The following is a 21,078-nucleotide window of genomic DNA, read 5'->3' as shown; positions in this document are numbered from 1 at the left end:
CTATACTATCCAACACTTACCCTACTGTTGCACCCCCTGGAGTTAGAATAGTAATTTTTACCCCTATACTATCCAACACTTACCCTACTGTTGCACCCCCTGGAGTTAGAATAGTAATTTTTACCCCTATACTATCCAACACTTACCCTACTGTTGCACCCCCTGGAGTTAGAATAGTAATTTTTACCCCTATACTATCCAAAACTTACCCTACTGTTGCACCCCCTGGAGTTAGAATAGTAATTTTTACCCCTATACTATCCAACACTTACCCTACTGTTGCACCCCCTGGAGTTAGAATAGTAATTTTTACCCCTATACTATCCAACACTTACCCTACTGTTGCACCCCCTAAATAAATACGATCCTCAAATTGGAAAGAAAATAAAAAATCAGGATGCAATGGAATGAAGAAAAAAGCCTGGCACAAATCAATTACGGTAAACCATCCTGCCTTCCATGGTATCTGGTACAATATCACTCCAGGGTTAGGTACCATAGGGCAACATGGCACAAAAATCTTGTTTATATTTCGTAAATCTTGTACTTCCCTATATTTTCCGTTAGGTTTCCTGATGCCAATTGTAGATGAATTACAAGCACTACTCATTATTTCTTTTAAAATGCCTTGTTCGACCATTCGATCAATCTCTGCTGCAGCACCAGCTTTTATTTCAGGACTCATTTTGTATTGTTGTGTATTTGGTTAAACTGCACCTTCTTTTACAGTCACTTTTAAGGGACCTACATTTTTCATTAATCCCACCTCTTTTCCTGTAAAATCCCACACTTCAGGATTCACTGTTGTTTTGAACTCATTTGGTAAGTCATCTTTGGTCATTATGGAAAACAATTCATTTATTCTGTTCCTTGTTTGGCTAGCATGATTTTGTATATTCTGTCTTTGTCTGAATTGCAACACCATCCGGTGTGCAAAATATGGTGCAATTCATTTTGCACAATAGATCCCTTCCTAATAAGTTCACAGGACTGGAGTCACACACTACAAACGTATGAATTTGCCAATACATACCTCCATTGGTTTTGTAACAGGGGTTCTAATTTGTTTATTAGAAATGCCCACTACTTGGATCGCTTCTCCCGAGAGGGGTAGGTTTGGGATGTCTGCTGTTCTCACAGTAGAACGGGTAGCACCAGTGTCCAATAAAAAGGAAATGTCATTTCCTTCTACCTTACCATCAATATATGGACCTGACTGATCTACTGGCAAAGATGCGCCAAGTAGGCACTCGTCTTCCTCCCCCCTCAGGCACCGTCATTTGGTGATAAAAGACCAAAGTTTCACCAGCAAACTCGTTTGCTACCAATTTCTCTAACTTTTATACATAAGAAACTAATCCCTAAATCAGTGCTTCTAGTCCTGCATAATTTTCAGCACCTTCTTAATCCAGACAAGTAACCTCACTGCAGTGTGGCTTCAAATCGCCATCCGCTATTCAATATTCCAGGGAATTTCCAGACAACATAAAACAGAATACAAACGGGTTTGGTTAATATATAAATCTATAATTCAATCCACAATATTTTCTATCTAACTAACTAGAACACTAAACCATAGCTCTGCTACCAAGTAAAACTGATATAGCGGATTACCAGCTTGGGTTACTCACACACCATATACACACCTGGGCCCATAAACATTCGAACAAATAAGCTAGTAGTACCGCCTGAGTCAATTTTGTTTTACCTGCAAGATTTTATTATCTTTACCAAAATCTTACCAATCCAATCTCCTTGACAATAAATGTCCTCTGGTCAATGAATCTAGTAGCTTGTAGAATAGGTAGAAATAACATGTAAGGGTTTCTCCAATAACCACAGACTGAATGAGTTTTAAAAGATTTATCTAATCAAAATTTTGTGAGTCAAAAATCAAGTACTTGACAACATCGGGTTCATTCAGGAAAGAAATCAAGTTTTAGTTCAATATAAGTCTCATTACAGTATCGTGATGACAGTACCTGAAGAGGGAGAAAACAGAGAGCAGGTACAAGGACAGATTTCACAGAATTATATTTACCTAAGATGTTAGATGAACCCAACTCCTCGAAGATGAGTCAGGTGGAGTCCACCAGGACAAGTGGAAGACAAAGGATCAGGACAGGTTCAGGGCCAGAAGGTGACCTCTTCTATGTGCAACGCCAGCATCGCACCCCTCTCTGGCACTACTCTCCTCGAATTTCTACCGCGACTCCCCTTCTAGATGATTGGATTATCGATCAGTATTTCGGTCTCTCGAGCAGGATCTCTGGCATCTGCAGGGTCTGAGACAGCGTCTCTGACAGAGTCTGTGGCAGCATCGGTGTCGGGTCTGTCACTGCTAACTAACTAGCCTACCTTAATTATACTATTCTGTGTTCGTGCATGTTAGACCTGGTACCATTAGCGTGAGTCTCCCTTCCATTTTTTCTGATTGCCTCTTCTGTTTTTGATATTTTTTGCTGGTTTTAGATGCTTTGGGCACTGTGCCACTGCCATTCAGTACCACAGTGCAAGTGCTCCCTATGTTAAATTGATTTACTGATTAGTGACTCCACGATTGGGGTATTTGATTTACTTGTTAGACCCTAGTACAGTGCACCATGTGTGCCCAGGGCTTGTAAATCAAATGCTGCTGGTGGGCTTGCAGCACTGGTTGTGCCACTCACAGAAGCAGCTTGTAAAGTGTGTCTCAGGTCTGCCATTGCAGAGCCTATGTGCAGTCTGGTACTGCCATGCTGACTGACCAAGTGCACCCACTTGGCAGTCCCTAAACCTTCCCTTATCTTCATATCAGACACCCCTATGGTAGGCCCAAGGGCAAGGTGCATTGTAAGTATAAGGTAGGACATGCCCTGGTGTGTGTGGCATGTCGTAATAGTGAATTACAGCCATTTTTGTTTTTCACTATTGCAAGGCTACCTGTTCCACATAGGCTAGAATGAGCAGTTTGATTATTACATCTTATAATCCTAAATGACTGAGGGAACATGGTAGAAATTCAAATGTAGTATGCCTGAACTCATAATGATAAAATACATCTTTTAGTGAGGTTGGTTTTAACATTCCGTGTTTGAAACTACCACTTTTAGAAAGTAGGTATTTTCTGCTTAACTGTCCAAGCCTGGTAGGTTGTGTATTGTGTGTCTCGTTCTGTGAGTGACAGGGGCTGGGGATTCCAGGGGAGAGGGCGAGTCAGCACAGGGCTGAATAGGAAGATCTGCATGTAGATGGGTGGGAGGAGTTGCACCTGGGACCTGAATAGGGCTGTGCCTTCCCTCCACAATGCTGGCTCCACCTCCTGTGGTGTGTCTGATGTCTCTGCTCTACACTCTGAAAGGAAAGAAGGAGTCATGTAAACAAAGTGCTCCAGGACTGACCAGAACTGGTTTGGACTAGGCAAAGGTCTCTCTGCCTTCAGAGAACAAAGAGAAAAGTTGTATAAATATGGGGACCCAAACCCCAAGACTTTAGATCACTTCTGGAAGAACAAGAAGAAACCTCTGCCAAGGAGAAGACCCAAAGGAAGCTGTAGGAGTGGACTGCCCCCTGCCAGTGTGCTGTGTTGCTTAGCACACTGCCTCTGAGATAAGCCTATCTGCTCTTGCCAAGCTACCAAGGGGGTGAGCAGGGGTCATCCAGTAGTGTAACCCCCTTTGCCTGACTTAGAAGCAAGGGTCCCTATTTAGTCAAAGGTACCTACCTCTGCCAACTAGAGACCCCCAGTTCTAACAGTGTACCACCCCCTAATATTTCAATATCGTGAAATCCCTTATTTCTGATTGGATAAGGCAAGGAGGTGAGTTCATCACACCATGCTAAATGTAATATTTTACTTTAGGTTCATTGTTCAATGTTCCCACCCCTTAATTCATTTTCCCAAGCTTTATTCGCACCCGTATTTCACATTATAATCAATACATTGTATATAATTCGTTCAATTTTGCTTCCTCTGTCCGGGTCGATAGGTTAGGTTCCCAAGAGATTCTTTCCAGTTGACCTTGGCTGGGTTTCAACGGTGTCATCATAGTTCCGGCCAGGGTTTAGTGCACTTGCGCATGGGTCAGGTGGGTTAGGGATTTCAGTCACCCTCTGAGGCCCAAATACAAACTAATAATAAAATCAGAGAAAGACATGTTAGAATACAAAAATAAATGAATTCACTGTATACCAATTATCAGTACTCTAATCCCATTTACTTATATATATCTTTCGCATTAGCAATTTTAGTAGAACTTGCAAGGTTTAGTTTAAGCAAGCATGCACATTAACATGTGAGCTACAAGTGGCCATTTTAGAAGTTATTGCGTAGCTGCAAAGGTTTCCCTCCAAGCATATAAAACATCATACTATGTAGATGCAGTAGATGCATGCGCAGTGAAATTCCTGTGTTTTGTCGCCCATTTTTAGTGACACTTTGCTTATTAGTTAGTAATACACATAGGCAAGCATCCCCTAGATACAATATATCGTGTTGATTACGGTATTATATGTTATTTGAGAGGATTGCATCCGAGCAAGCCTATTCTTTACGAAACCTTGCTCCATCAGTACCCAGGTGTGTGAACCTGAGGGTCAATTTTATGAGTTTAGAAATCCAGCTGATAAAACTACTCTGGATAACCAACAACCTCCCCACTCTTTTTTCCCTCTACCCCGTCCCTGCGAATTTGAAAGTCCATGAGTAACTTTGCTCGGAAAAACCAGGACTGCACAGTTATTCATACCTCCTTGGGGAGTTACAGTGCAAATATTAAGCTGTATTTGAAGCCACACAGTATTCCTAAAGAGAAATCTGTATTACTTATAATTGTTGCCAAAGTTTTTTGGTCCAATGTGTGTACATCTATGTGTAGAAAGGAGCATGTGGTATTTATATAACTAACAGAACCAGTTAGCATAACATAAACTAAACTATGAGGGTAGTATCAGTGGAGTCGAACAAATAAAAATATAACAATTAGTGCTGACGGGAAAACTGTTCACACAGCTGGTACTCTAATGTGTAAGCTCCTATGAAATTGTTGTTCCAAATACATGAAAATGAAGTAAATGAGTGTGGTATCCTGCTCTCTTCTCTGCCTAGCCCTGTCCCTATGTTCTGTACTCTGCTGCTCAGCCAGTCTTAGTGATGTCACAGAATGTTCCCTGTGTGTATGTTTGAGTGGGATTGTCAATTGCTGTATGTGGGCTGAGCAGCAGGGATACTGTTCCCGGTTGGCTGATTCTCCTGATACTACTTTCAATACTACTACAACCATCTTATCCTCTAATGTTCCTGTCCCGATTGAACTGAAGAACAAATCTACCTTTTGGATAAAACTACATCTCAGCTTGCTCCCTTTCTTGAATTTCACGATGTGGTACATAATATTCTGTGCACTAAGAATGGAAATAACAGCATGTATCATGACTCAGAAAATCCCAAGTCTGGTGACTTGCATTTATATGATGAACAAGCTGCTGATGATTATAATCATCAGCATTATCATCATCACAATGATCATAATTATGATAAAAAGCAAAAACAAAACTACAACGTGATGATGAGGATGATGATGATGTAGTAATATTGACACTAACAATAGCAATAACAATAATAATAACAATAATATTGACTATAGGAGGATCATGATGATAGTGATGATGAGAATAATAATCTGATCTTTATAGCCACTACTAATGTTACCATAACTTCAAATACTATTATTACTGCCTCTCCTCCTACTTATAATAATGATAATAACAAAATATTGAACATTCATTTTATGCACATTAATAAATCGGTCACTTCTCAGCACTGACCAGTACACAAGAATAATGATCTCCTATATTTAGTAACGTAAGGTGGTACATTGGTACATAAAGCCACACTTGCCACTGAGAGGACAATCAAGAAACTCACTGCTTCTATAGAGTTGTGAGGACTTTTCATTGTAATAACATTAAAAACAAATGGTGTTACAACACATAATAATCATGCCATTACCACATGTTCAGCTTTACTTGAAAATGACCTGTGCAGGTTTTCAGAAGGATTTATGCATTTGAGGTAGTGATACTACTGTCAGAGCATTTGTAATGCAGTAAATATCAGTGACATTAAATATCAAAATCAAGGTAAAGGAGAGGAAATTCAATTGCAGCACATTTGGCACGATACGTATCACTTTTAAGCCAGTGGATTGTGCAGGGCAGAATGCATAGATTACAGGATTATTGGATACATGCATTAAATAACCTATAGAGATCAAAATTAGATCCTATAATAATATAAAAACTAACATTTAGAAAAACACTGACATTTACGAGTCACGGTCCACTCAGCTAACTATGACTTGCGCCCCGCCATGCACAGCTTATGACCTTGCATAGTACATCACTCCATGACTTGTAAATGATATCAATAATGGCATCACTGATGACATCTCAAATTACATCACTGAAAACACCATGATGATATACAGCATGGAATTACTGTGTGCACATGTGTGAGTCTACAGCATGGAAATAGAGTAAGCCCTAAAGACAAGCATGATTGAGCATGTTGAAAGTAATGTGATGCATCGTTTACAAGTCTGGCAAGTGCTTCTTCCTGTTAAACAAGATAAAGTCTTCGCGACCTAATGTGAGTCACAGAGGCATTTTTTGTAAGTAGGTTAAGGAAGAAAGCTAAAGACTATTGCACCCAAATCTGTGAGAAAGGCGGCACCTTCTGTTCACAATAGATTATCCAACAGTGGATATCTGGGAACTTATCTATATGATAGTGTTGTAATACAGTGGTGTTAGACCTGTCCGCCCTAGGGTGATCTTCCCTGGTTTTTTTCGCCCTTGCCTCATTTTTTTTTCCACCCTCTTTTTGGTTGGCTCTAGGTCTTCGGGCACCTTACCATTGCTGGTCAATGCTAAGGTGCAGGTGCTCTTTACCACTAAGATGGCTGCCACAGACCCCTGCTACTGCGGAGCGGTCTTTCAAGTAGCGCCCTAGTTGTCAGGAGCTGTCTAGAACCCTTAGGTATTGTGACATCACTAGCCTGGTTCCCCTGACCATCCCTAGTAGGTAGAAGCTCCTGGAACCTTCCGGAATAGAGAGAGGTCACCTGACCTGGGAGTATAAATAGAAAGGGCGGGAAACTTTCTAGTCAGTTGGGAGGGCGTCACTGACCTGGGGAGACCCTGTGCTGGAGTTTTAGGCAGAAGGGGGAGGGGGCACCTATACCACTAGGGGTGACTAGGTCTAGGCCTTGCCCTTTAAGTTGTGTGAGGAAACCTGACCAAACCCACTGACCTGGCCCAGTGTGAGGGAATCCCCAGGGGACCATCCAGAGAGGCCTGACTGACAGCAGCCTCCAACTCAACCCCCCCCCCCCCTATCTGCCTTAACCAACCCCTCAACTGGGAAAAGGGCAACGAGCCAACAGGGCCACAAGAAACCACCACCTGAACGAAGGACTGCTGGGGACCTAACCGAGTATCCTACACAGAGCCCCCTCATTGACTCTGTCAGCGCTGTTACCCCCTGCAGATCCCAGCGCTATATGCTAGAGGCCCTAAACTGGATGGGCGCTGTCCTTCCCCTGAGGCGCTGAGCCCTGAAGCGCTGTGCGAGAAGCGCTAGTCATTCCCCCACTCACCGCCGCAGCCCGAGTCCTGTCAGCGCGGCAGCTGAGAGACCTTAATTAACTCCACTCACCGCCGCAGCCCGAGTCCTGTCAGCGCGGCAGCTGAGAGACCTTAATTAACTCCACTCACCGCCGCAGCCCGAGTCCTGTCAGCGCGGCAGCTGAGAGACCTTAATTAACTCCACTCACCGCCGCAGCCCGAGTCCTGTCAGCGCAGTAGCTGTGAAGTGTAAATTGGCCCCAAACTCACCGCCGCTGCCCGAAGAAGCTGCAACTGTAAAGAGGGGCTGGCCGTCCCGGTCGCGACCCCTACATCAGCTGAGGAAAATCATCTCCGCGGAAGCACCGGCGGCCGCAGCCGATCTGAGGAGACTCTCCACCATCACGTGACGGGGGTGCCGGCCGAGTCATAGTCCTCGCCCCCGCCCTCATCCAGCCTCCATCTCCCCTCGTCATCACTCCCCGCGAGCTGCTCTGCTCCAGCGGGAGTGAAGCGGGTTCGTGACTCCTTTGACAGTCCCCCTCTGGAGGCGCCAGATCATCGTGACCGACGCAAGGGCCCTGGAGGGCCGAAGAGTGCAGGTAACGTCCCCGGGAAGGGAGCGGAGATTCACGGAGCGCGGGGGCTGCCGAGAAGTGTCCAACTCAAGGGAGGCAGTCCCGCTTCCGCCCTTCCCCGGGAGAGACTGAGACTGTGCCTAAAAGCCTGGGGGGAGACACCGTGAGGCTCGACCGAGACTGGGCCTGGGGTGCCTGATGAGGCTCAGGGAGGCTTAGGACATACCTGCAATACCTAGGAGAGCGAGTGAGGCTGGGGAGAGCCAGCAAGCAAGCGCTACAGCCCCTTAAGGAATTCACCCCCCCTTGGAGGTGGTTCAAGGAAGCCATACACCCTTGCCTGGGATATAGTCCCCAGTTGCCGAGACTCTGTTAAGGAGGGTTGAAGTGTGGGGGGGTACAGTCATTAATGAATTCCTGCTAATTTACAGTCAATGTTTTGCTCAGTCATTAATGAATTCCTGCTAATTTACAGTCAATGTTTTGCTCAGTCATTAATGAATTCCTGCTGATTTACTGTCAATGTTTTGCTCAGTCTTTAATTAATTCATGCTAATTTACTGTCAATATTTTGCTCAGTCTTTAGTGATTTCATGCTAATTTATTGCCGAGGTTATGCTCCTATCTAAATGAATTCATGCTAGCCTACTTCCTGCTATAAAACGCTACATAAAGAGTCTTGTTCTTAAACACAAGTGGAGTGGTGTCAGATCATTGCGTGCGTTACTCTGCCTAGGTGGATGTGTGTGCTGCACAGCTACTTTACACAGAATGCCTTTGGGTGCCTTCCTGCCACGAGCCAGGCTACCTTTGTGAATTGGCAACCCCAGTTCCAACATAATTTGGTGCTCAGCGGTGGGATGAGATCCTGTAGTTGTGCAGCACCCTTCAGTGAAGCAGAGTACGCCGCAATTGGACACCTAGTGTTTAAGCAAGCATAGCCAGGTGGCCCCTACTGTCTAACGGTGTGCCCAGAGGATTGCCCTAGTTGTTACCTACGTCCTGATATTCACTCATATTGTCTGGGTCCCCACCTGTCAGAATGGAGTTCCAGCTAGCCAACATAGAGGAATACTCGGTGGTTCAGCTGAGGAGTTTCTGTAAGGGGATGGGGGTGGCAGTTGGGAAGAGAGCCAAAGGAGAAGAGCTCCGTAAAGCCTTACAAGCATGGGTATTAGCCCACCCAGAGAGGAAAGGGGACGAGGAGCCAGAGGAGCAAGGGGCATTAGGGGAGGCGGGCACGTCAGGAGAACTAGACCTGCTGCACGTTGATGTCAGTGAAAACTTGTCGCCAGGGAGACGTTCTGGGGCAGGCAGTAGTGTGTCTAGAAGGAGTGCCTCGCCGGAGGAGTATGAGGACAGGAGGGAGGAGAGGTTACTGAGATGGGAGCTTGCAAAATTGGAAAAAGAAAAGGAAGATAAGAGGCTAGCAATGGAAGAAAGGAAGCTTGCGCATGAGCTCCAGCTCAAAGAATTGGAGTTGAGAGCATTACAGATCAGTGCGCAAGGGAATGTAAATGGTGGCAGCGTACCAGAGGTTCCACGGGAGCCTAAATTCTACCTCCCAAAAGATGTGATTGCTAGTTACGGGGTAGGGGATGACATCAACCGGTGGTTGGAGGCATACGAAGTATCCCTGAAGGTCCATGGGGTGCCCACAAGCTACTGGGGGGGTGGCCTGTACCGATATATACCTCCCGTAGTGAGGGACACCCTCTTGTATCTAGAGAAGGTAGACCAAACCAACTATCCGGTGATGAAGGAGGCCCTGCTTAAAAAGTTTGGCCTCACCCCTGAGAGATACCGTCAGAGATTCCGTAGCAGTCACAAGTTGACCACGCAGAACTGGGTGGATTTCTATGATTATGCCCGGAAGGCTTTAGATGGATGGGTGCGTGGCAGCAAGGTGCAGGATTTTGAGGGTCTGTACAGCTTATTTCTGAGAGAGCACCTCTTGGATAAGTGTTTTCCGGAGCTGCGCCAACACTTGGTGGACCGCAAGTTGACCGACCCCCGGACACTTGCGGAAGAGGCGGACACTTGGGTTAGTACCCGAGTGACCTTTAAGGGTTCCGGGGCAGATGGCCCGAAGGGTGGACAGAGCACCCCCCAGAGGAAAGAGGGGGGAGATAAAAAGAAGGAGCTCTCCCGAGGCCCACCAAACAGGCAGTTTGGGAAAGGTGTAGGGACCCCCTCTCAGTCCAGTTTCCCAAAGTCCACTCACCCTGACAAGGGTCAACCACCCAGAATAGTCAAGTGCTATGAATGTGGGGAGGTGGGACACTATAAGGGGGATGTCCAGTGTCGCAAAAGAACTCCCGCCCCCACAGGAGGTAAGCCCCCTGGGGTGGCTAGTATAGCGCTTGGGGTGGAGTTGCCCCTAGATAGGGAGGGGGAGTGGACAGGCCTGACCCTTGTCTCACTGGGGGATAGGGAAGAGGTTCCAGTGATTTCCTTACCATCGAATACTGCCAAATACCGGCAGAGGGTGCAGGTGAACGGACAGTAGGTGGAGGCTTTGAGGGACACAGGTGCCAGCATGACCACCGTAGTAAGGCGGCTGGTGTCCCCGGAGCAGTTGATCCCTGACATGTTCCATCCGGCCGTATTGGCCGATGGCAGCCTGAGTCATTACCCGGTGGCTCAGGTTTCATTTGAGTGGGAAGGAGTCAAAGGCCCCTTAAAAGTTGCCGTGAGCCCTGCCCTGCCAGTGGACTGTCTGCTCGGGAACGACTTGGAGACCAATATCTGGAAGGAAGTGGAGCTACGAGCCCACACAGAAATGCTGGGGTTACCAGGATGGGCCTGTGTGGTCACAAGGTCCATAGCTGCCCGGCAGAGAGCTCACACCGAGTTGGAGCCGGAAAGAACAGCCCAACCCGAAGTTGGACCAGTAGAGGAGATGGCTACCCCCCGTGGGATGGAAGGGGAGCCGGTGGTTGTGGCTCCAGAGTCCGCGGAGGTGGATGTTATTCCTGTGGGGGACCTGCCTATCCCGGCCGGTTGGTGCGTGGAAGGAGGGCCTACCCGGGAGGAATTTCGCCGGGGCCAGAGAGAGTGCCCCACGCTTGAAGGCATGCGGCGACAGGCCACAGCTCAAGCGACTAATAAGGAATCCGGTAATTACCACATTTACTGGGAGGATGGCCTCCTGTATAGCGAGCCGAAGGTTCCGGTGCATGGATCTTCAAGGGCCTTAGTCGTGCCCCAATGCTACCGGACCTTTTTGCTGGAGTTAGCCCATGAGATACCTCTAGCTGGACACCTGGGCCAGGACAAGACTTTCGCGCGGTTAGTCCCGCATTTTTATTGGCCCAGGATGAGAGTTGCCTCTGACACCTATTGCAAGACCTGCAAGACATGCCAGGCAAGTGGCAAGACAGGAACCAAGGTGAAGGTCCCCTTGGAACCGCTTCCGGTGGTCGGGACCCCTTTTGAGCGGGTCGGGATCGACATTGTGGGACCATTGGACCCTCCGACCTCTTCGGGACACCGGTTCATCCTGGTGTTAGTGGACCACGCCACCCGGTACCCGGAGGCCATTCCTCTGAGGACCATCACTGCACCCGTGGTGGCGCGGGCCCTAATGGGGATCTTTACCCGAGTGGGATTCCCCAAGGTCGTGGTGTCGGATAGGGGCACAAATTTCATGTCAGCCTATATGAAGGCCATGTGGAAGGAGTGCGGGGTGACCTATCGGTTCTCCACTCCTTATCACCCCCAAACTAACGGACTCATAGAGCGTTTTAACAAGACCTTAAAGGGGATGATCCGGAGCCTGCCAGAGGACTTGAGGCGGAAATGGGACATCCTCCTCCCTTGCTTGCTATTTTCGTACCGCGAGGTGCCGCAGAAGGGAGTCGGGTTCAGCCCCTTTGAGCTGCTCTACGGCCATCCCGTTAGGGGGCCCCTCAGCCTTGTCAAAGAGGGATGGGAGAAGACTTCGATGAAGCTTCCCCGGGATGTTGTCAGCTATATGCTGGCATTCCGCAGCCAGATGGCCAAGCTGTGGAAGGAGGCCTCAACCAATCTAGAGGCCAGTCAAGCCGTCATGAAGGAGTGGTATGACCGCAACGCTCGGACGGTGGAGTTGGATGCTGGACAGAAGGTGTGGGTCATGGAGCCTGGGGAGCTTAGCACCCTCCAGGACCGGTGGACTGGTCCGTTCGAGATTGTGGAGCGACGAGGCCAGAACACCTATATAGTAGACTTGAAGACCCCCCGGCAGCCCCATCGGGTGTTCCACGCCAACCGCCTGAAGCCGCACCATGAGAGATCGGAGATGACCCTCCTTATGGTGACGGATGGGAGCGAGGAGGAAGAGAGCGAGCCTCTTCCTGACCTTCTGGCGGCTCAAGAGAAGGATGGTTCGGTAGAGGGAGTGGTCCTCTCCCCATCCTTGACCCCGGAACAACGGAGGGACTGCCGCCAGGTACTGGAGCAGTATGCCTCATTGTTCTCCCTCACGCCTGGACTCACGCAACTGTGTACCCATGATGTGGACACAGGGGACAGCCCACCGGTTAAAGCCAAGTCTTATCGGCTGTCCGACAAAGTGAAGAATAGTATCCAGGGTGAGGTGACCAAGATGCTGGAGCTAGGAGTTATTGAGCCCTCCAGCAGCCCTTGGGCAAGTCCGGTAGTGTTGGTGCCGAAAGCGGCCCCACCGGGCACCACACCAGAACTTCGGTTCTGTGTGGATTATCGGGGTTTGAATTCCGTCACCAAGACGGACGCTCATCCGATCCCTCGGGCGGATGAGCTGATTGACCGGCTGGGAGCAGCCCGGTACCTTAGTACCATTGACTTGACGTCAGGGTACTGGCAGATTGCCATGGCGGACGGAGCACGGGAGAAAACGGCGTTCTCCACCCCCGAGGGCCACTTTCAATTTAAAGTGATGCCCTTTGGGCTCAAGAATGCTCCGGCCACGTTCCAGCGGTTGGTGAACCAGGTACTATCTGGCATGGAGTCCTTCTCAGCGGCCTACCTGGACGACATAGCTGTCTTCAGTAGCGGCTGGGAGGACCATCTGCAGCATCTCCAGGAGGTGCTGCGGGCTCTGCAACGAGCTGGTCTAACCATCAAGGCCAGCAAGTGCCAGATCGGACAGGGATCTGTCGTTTACCTGGGACACCTGGTGGGCGGGGGTAAGGTGCAGCCCCTCCAGGCCAAGATTGAGGCCATATTGGCCTGGGAGCCCCCCAAGACTCAGACTGAGGTCCGAGCTTTTCTCGGCCTCACTGGATATTACCGCCGGTTTGTCAGGGGGTATGGAACCATCGTTGCCCCCCTGACTGAATTGACATCTAAAAAGCAACCACGGAAAGTCAACTGGACAGCTGCTTGCCAGGAGGCATTTGACACCTTGAAGCATGCGATGTGCACCGCCCCGGTGCTTAGGACTCCTGATTACACCAAGGAATTCATCGTGCAGACAGACGCCTCTGAGCATGGCATAGGCGCTGTGCTCTCGCAACTGAACCAGGATGGCCAAGACCAACCGGTGGCCTTTATATCTAGAAGGCTCCTTCCCAGGGAACAACGGTGGAGCACCATTGAACGTGAAGCCTTTGCGGTGGTCTGGGCGTTGAAGAAGTTGAGACCATACCTTTTTGGTTCTCACTTCCTCATACAGACCGACCACCGCCCCCTTCGCTGGCTCATGCAAATGAGAGGCGAGAACCCAAAGTTGCTAAGGTGGTCCATTTCCCTACAGGGGATGGACTTTCGGGTGGAACATCGGCCCGGAGTTGACCACGCCAACGCAGACGGTCTCTCTCGGTTTTTCCGCCTTAGCGAGGAGAGCTCCCTAGAGGTTGGGTAGGTCTCCCCACTTTCGGCTGGGGGGGACGCCTGTTAGACCTGTCCGCCCTAGGGTGATCTTCCCTGTTTTTTTTCGCCCTTGCCTCATTTTTTTTCCACCCTCTTTTTGGTTGGCTCTAGGTCTTCGGGCACCTTACCATTGCTGGTCAATGCTAAGGTGCAGGTGCTCTTTACCACTAAGATGGCTGCCACAGACCCCTGCTACTGCGGAGCGGTCTTTCAAGTAGCGCCCTAGTTGTCAGGAGCTGTCTAGAACCCTTAGGTATTGTGACATCACTAGCCTGGTTCCCCTGACCATCCCTAGTAGGTAGAAGCTCCTGGAACCTTCCGGAATAGAGAGAGGTCACCTGACCTGGGAGTATAAATAGAAAGGGTGGGAAACTTTCTAGTCAGTTGGGAGGGCGTCACTGACCTGGGGAGACCCTGTGCTGGAGTTTTAGGCAGAAGGGGGAGGGGGCACCTATACCACTAGGGGTGACTAGGTCTAGGCCTTGCCCTTTAAGTTGTGTGAGGAAACCTGACCAAACCCACTGACCTGGCCCAGTGTGAGGGAATCCCCAGGGGACCATCCAGAGAGGCCTGACTGACAGCAGCCTCCAACTCAACCCCCCCCCCTACCTGCCTTAACCAACCCCTCAACTGGGAAAAGGGCAACGAGCCAACAGGGCCACAAGAAACCACCAACTGAACGAAGGACTGCTGGGGACCTAACCGAGTATCCTACACAGAGCCCCCTCATTGACTCTGTCAGCGCTGTTACCCCCTGCAGATCCCAGCGCTATATGCTAGAGGCCCTAAACTGGATGGGCGCTGTCCTTCCCCTGAGGCGCTGAGCCCTGAAGCGCTGTGCGAGAAGCGCTAGTCATTCCCCCACTCACCGCCGCAGCCCGAGTCCTGTCAGCGCGGCAGCTGAGAGACCTTAATTAACTCCACTCACCGCCGCAGCCCGAGTCCTGTCAGCGTGGCAGCTGAGAGACCTTAATTAACTCCACTCACCGCCGCAGCCCGAGTCCTGTCAGCGCAGTAGCTGTGAAGTGTAAATTGGCCCCAAACTCACCGCCGCTGCCCGAAGAAGCTGCAACTGTAAAGAGGGGCTGGCCGTCCCGGTCGCGACCCCTACATCAGCTGAGGAAAATCATCTCCGCGGAAGCACCGGCGGCCGCAGCCGATCTGAGGAGACTCTCCACCATCACGTGACGGGGGTGCCGGCCGAGTCATAGGCATCGCCCCCGCCCTCATCCAGCCTCCATCTCCCCTCGTCATCACTCCCCGCGAGCTGCTCTGCTCCAGCGGGAGTGAAGCGGGTTCGTGACTCCTTTGACAGTCCCCCTCTGGAGGCGCCAGATCATCGTGACCGACGCAAGGGCCCTGGAGGGCCGAAGAGTGCAGGTAATGTCCCCGGGAAGGGAGCGGAGATTCACGGAGCGCAGGGGCTGCCGAGAAGTGTCCAACTCAAGGGAGGCAGTCCCGCTTCCGCCCTTCCCCGGGAGAGACTGAGACTGTGCCTAAAAGCCTGGGGGGAGACACCGTGAGGCTCGACCGAGACTGGGCCTGGGGTGCCTGATGAGGCTCAGGGAGGCTTAGGACATACCTGCAATACCTAGGAGAGCGAGTGAGGCTGGGGAGAGCCAGCAAGCAAGCGCTACAGCCCCTTAAGGAATTCACCCCCCCTTGGAGGTGGTTCAAGGAAGCCATACACCCTTGCCTGGGATATAGTCCCCAGTTGCCGAGACTCTGTTAAGGAGGGTTGAAGTGTGGGGGGGTACAGTCATTAATGAATTCCTGCTAATTTACAGTCAATGTTTTGCTCAGTCATTAATGAATTCCTGCTAATTTACAGTCAATGTTTTGCTCAGTCATTAATGAATTCCTGCTGATTTACTGTCAATGTTTTGCTCAGTCTTTAATTAATTCATGCTAATTTACTGTCAATGTTTTGCTCAGTCTTTAGTGATTTCATGCTAATTTATTGCCGAGGTTATGCTCCTATCTAAATGAATTCATGCTAGCCTACTTCCTGCTATAAAACGCTACATAAAGAGTCTTGTTCTTAAACACAAGTGGAGTGGTGTCAGATCATTGCGTGCGTTACTCTGCCTAGGTGGATGTGTGTGCTGCACAGCTACTTTACACAGAATGCCTTTGGGTGCCTTCCTGCCACGAGCCAGGCTACCTTTGTGAATTGGCAACCCCAGTTCCAACAAGTGGTATAGAGACATTCTATGTAGCAATGACGTATGAAGTGTGGAAGTTATTTTCCAGACCTTTGCTGAAGATTGTGAGGCAGTGGAAATTTGTTGAATGATGTAGAATGTAGGCGTGTTTCACTTAGAGGTGGTATGTCTCTCACTGGTGTGGTAAGTATGACTCTAATGTTTCATGCAACTGTGTCTATTTTAGGAATGTGTGTAATGTAGCTTACTGAACTAAGGATTGTAGCACACAGATCCAAGCAATTTCTATACTATATATATCATCTAGACACATACATCTGGAGGAGGTAAATTAACCCTAAATTAAAATTACTTATAATTACCTTGACACGTTTTGGTACAATATAATATTTGCCATTGCATTTTGTAGTATAATAGATTTACCACATTGCTCTTGTACTAAACCTGTTAGACTTTAGTAGAGATAGGAGTGCAATGACAGAATGATTGCACTTGGGTAGAAATTATTCTTTATTGACAGAGGGATGGCATTTAGACCACGGTGGAGATATTTGTGTAATGATAGAGGAATGATACTGACGGCCAAATTTGTCATTGCACATCATTTGGATTTCCCAGTCACCAGGCTCTGCGTCTTTACAATTTACAGGTGTTGGTTTTGATGCTCTGAGCCACTGTATGTCATCTGCTGAATTCTTCCTATGTTAATGAGGGTGCATCTTTTGATAATCCTTTCCACCTCCCCAGCTAGCCCCTATGCACCACTGGTCAAAGAATCTTGTTTTGATACCTGTTGTGATACATCTGAGCAGCATCTACCAATGTGAATTTAGAGGTTGTATTTGTTTTGTATGAGGGCCACTTACATGGATACCGGGCTTTGAATATGCTGGTGCTTGTTAACTGAGGTGACATGACATCTTACTTCTAAGGCTTTATGAAGAAGAGTACTCATGTTTAGGCATGGGTTTTACCTCCTCTTCAGGAGTCTTCCTGAACCCCATTCTTAAAACATGGTATTGCCATTAATTCCCCCAGAATGCCGGGCTTACAAGAGTTCACTGGTCAAAATGGACCCTGCATCATTCTTGCATGGGAAGTGTGGTAATCTTGGACTGTGGCGAGGAAGGAATTCACAAAATGCATTCATTTTGCAGTGTGTAAAGTAGAACTACGGTTGTACTTCTAACACACTACAAAATCCAATTCACAAAATTCCACATATCTAAGATGGTAAAAACAATGCAAATTTACTCGAGCCCAGCTTTGGCGTGAGTCAAGCAACCCATATGCCAGCCACAGGTACTGCAACACACTACCAGAGAAAATAATGGAGGCAGGGAAATAAAATAGCACCCTATAGGATCTAATGTTAAATAAGTTATATTGTTTCAACATTTACATAATATATATATCCGTGATGAATGCAAGCATTGTTCCATCATATAACGGTTTTTGGTGATACAAAATAAATATTAATGACAAGCTTTGCAAATAATTAGTGATTCCTCATTTTATTGTTTTAAAATTTAATAATAATTGTAATCTAAAAATGTAACATATTTTAAAATTTAAAAATAGCAATAGTTGAAATAATAAAAGACATACCTTTTCAATTTGTTTCTAAACATTAAAAACATCTAAAATGTAAATGGGCTGTACATTTTAAGAAAATGAGTATGTATATATTCAATCAATATACATACACATATTTATTGTTAAGTTTATGTGCTGTGAAATGGAAATGTATTGGTTCTTGGATAGTAATAAATACTATAAATCAATTTAAATTTACACTATAAATTCCTTTTTTTTTCTTTAAGGAATGCCAAACTTTAATATTCTTCCCTTACTTTCCCACAGGGAGATCAAGAGGTCTCCATCAACAGGTGCACAGTTATTACTAGCAACATTACTCTTGCAAATTCTGCACACAGAGGCTCCGCAACCATGTAAGCCTACACCAAGGTGTAAATTTCTTTTTGGAAATGATAAATAACAAAAAACTGGAGACTTACAGCAAGGGGTGGGAGTAAACATACAGATGAGTGAATATACATGTGTATATTTATCTCTGGAAGACAAAAGAGGTACGGTGTTCCTGGGTGGAAAGTTGGCCACCTGGTGAGTACTCAGAGTGGTGGGGAGGTGGGAAATACCTCCTTTTGGAACTAGGACCCTCACACACCCAGCAAGCTAGGTGTCATGCTTCATCATATGGGTCTGCTCCTCGTCGAGCCAGCGCTGCAATGCTCGATGGGCGCCCATAAAGGGGCTCTTAATCAGAGATCTTTTGTTCCTTGCCGTATAGGTGCCGTGGGTGTGAGGGGCCTGGTAAGATGTTGATGTGGTGTGTGAGTTAAAACAGGTAAGGGAATCCTCTATAATTATTTTTATTCTGGCGAGGCCACAACCTGATTAAAAAGTAAAAAGAAGAAGGAGGGCGACTATTTTGTTTTAATCTGACAAACATTACGCTCTACCCCTTAGTGGTCAACATGTTTCTCGCCTATAAAATGTCTCTAATAGATCAGTTGGCGATTCCTCAGGACCTAGTGACTAAATGAAAACTATCTACGGTGTGTGGTGTGGTTCTACATACCACTTCTTCTCTCGGTAGGATGTTCCCCCCGGAGAAAAGCAGCCAGCCTAGAGTACAAACAAAAAGGATCAAAAAACCAAATGGAGATATTGGTACATGGTCCTATTAATTCCAGTGGTTGTATTTCACCGTACACAACCTCTTTGAATCTATACAAGTGATAAAAACAACATGATTTCATGAATATCACATTCTAAGTGTGCCTTCATTTGTATTTAGAATATAAAAAATAAAAACCTCTGTATAACCAGTTAGAGTAATTGAACATCATGGTGAGTGTGTATCAGCTCACCTCTTAAGGATTCAAGTGCTGCTTCATCAGACTGCAGCAGAGTTTATGTACACTCAACGTAGTGTCGCTGTTTATTAAAAGGAAAAAACAAAAATACAAAAATACAAGGTATGCTGGGTGTGGGCTTGTAGGCACAACATTTAGCTGCTAAAGCCATGACTCTAGAGCATTAAAAGTGAAAGTGGGCATGGTTCAGGTTAAAGTAAGCCCATAGTCGTGAAATTGGTATCATTGACAAGGTTATTCAACAGACTCAAAAGTGCCCCAGACCTGCTGCGTAGCTGCTGGCGCCTTCACCATGCGCTCCGATATTATGCCAATCGTGCGGTGTGTTAAGAGCGCCTACAGCGCCCAAGCTATGTCTTAGTGTAGAGCTCTACAGAACATCAGAGTCAGCGTACCCTTCCCAAAGACCAGTGGTAACTTGTCAGCAATTCCCAGCACCTCTTACCTCTCTTAAAAGCTTGTGACCAGGCATAGTCTCAACGCGTAATCCATACTCACCTGCTCCCGCTCAGAGCAGTCCGGCTCACCTACCTGCTCCGCTGCCTCAGGAAGGAAAAGACAGGTTGCCGGTTCCTGTCTAAAATACCCTCTCCTGGTGCCGTTAAGCATGGTAAATCAGCCGCACCTGGTGTGTGATGTGATGGTGTCGGCATGACATCATCTACAGTGTAACCATGGAGGCCATCTTTGAATGTGGTGAAAGTCTATAGTTCTGGCTATTACCTTGATGTGGATGCGCATCAAGGGCTTCAAATTTGGCATTGAGTGGCGCGGTTTTATCAACAATGTGAACAAGAATATATACAGTGCAAAAGCGCTCGCGTCACTGCGCTAAATTCGTGCATAAATTGCTGGCGACTGCCGATTGGGTGATTCGCATGTCGGCCATCTTAGAGTGTAGTATTGTACTCTATTGTTAGTTATTAGATATATCGTCCTAACAAAGCCTAATCTCCATATCTGACTAGCCTGATGTCGATATCATGTGGCAGAGGTGTATTAAGAGGTGAGAGACTAGCGTGGAGTCCTAAGCTGATATACTCATTCGTTAAAGTTGCGGACAATGGTTGTATATATCAGATTAATTAATGGTGCTCCACCTTGAGTGATCGCTCCCCTCGCTGCTCCTCACAGCGTGGTATCGTATTGCTGCATTGTAACCAAGTTGTTATATCTGCATAGCTCCATTTTTAGTAAGCTTCGTAATTTCATAGCGCTATTATCCCACAGCGCTTACATTGCTTTGATTGCATTGTTGTGTGTGATTTCCCCCGGCGCCCTGCTCTGACCTCCCCTCCATTTTGATCCTGCTGTTGTTGTGTTCCCCTGAGCCCGCCACGCCTCCCAGCTGAGCCGCCCTCCCACAAGCACCCAAAAGCATTCCCCAAACCTCGCAGCGCTGTGATTCACTCGCTGCTTCCGCCTTGAGTGATCGCTCCCCTCGCTGCTCCTCACAGCGTGGTATCGTATTGCTGCATTGTAACCAAGTTGTGATATCTGCATAGCTCCATTTTTAGTAAGCTTCGTAATTTCATAGCGCTATTATCCCACAGCGCTTACATTGCTTTGATTGCATTGTTGTGTGTGATTTCCCCCGGCGCCCTGCTCTGACCTCCCCTCCATTTTGATCCTGCTGTTGTTGTGTTCCCCTGAGCCCGCCACGCCTCCCAGCTGAGCCGCCCTCGCCCCTCCCCCTCCACTCTCCATATATGACAGTAGTTCCCGCGCGCAGCGTTTACGCGCAGCGCCCGCGCCCAACCCGCGCCAAAGGTGCGCCAAAGGTAAGCCCGTCTACGCCCGTCCGCGCCTGGACCGCGCCCAGCGCCAGACCCCCTGCCCCTCGAGCTGCCCAGCCCTCCCGCATTACCTACGATGCCGCCTCCCTCCTAGCCCTCGACCCCGGTCGCGCCCCCAACTGCGTCCTTGCCGCTCCTGGACACACCCATGGCCCTTTCTCCTGCTACTCCTGCAAATTCAGCGGCACCGACAACATCT

At 47.9% G+C, this 21,078-nt stretch overlaps 1 protein-coding gene across 1 annotated transcript in view; it reads right to left on the bottom strand.

Annotated features, from left to right (window-relative positions):
- Nucleotides 1-21,078, bottom strand: part of LOC146813259 (olfactory receptor 5AR1-like) — a 67,795-nt gene that overhangs the window by 40,992 nt on the left and 5,725 nt on the right. The window contains exon 2 of the mRNA XM_085615346.1: nt 5,310-5,382. Within this exon, the coding sequence (XP_085471472.1) occupies nt 5,310-5,382 (73 nt within the window). The remainder of the gene's footprint in view (nt 1-5,309; nt 5,383-21,078) is intronic.

The sequence above is a fragment of the Triturus cristatus genome, chromosome 7 (genome assembly GCF_964204655.1).
Source record: "Triturus cristatus chromosome 7, aTriCri1.1, whole genome shotgun sequence".
Taxonomy (NCBI): Eukaryota; Metazoa; Chordata; class Amphibia; order Caudata; family Salamandridae; genus Triturus; species Triturus cristatus.
Note: the sequence above shows the minus strand (reverse complement) of the source record. Positions and strands in the feature narration are given on the sequence as shown.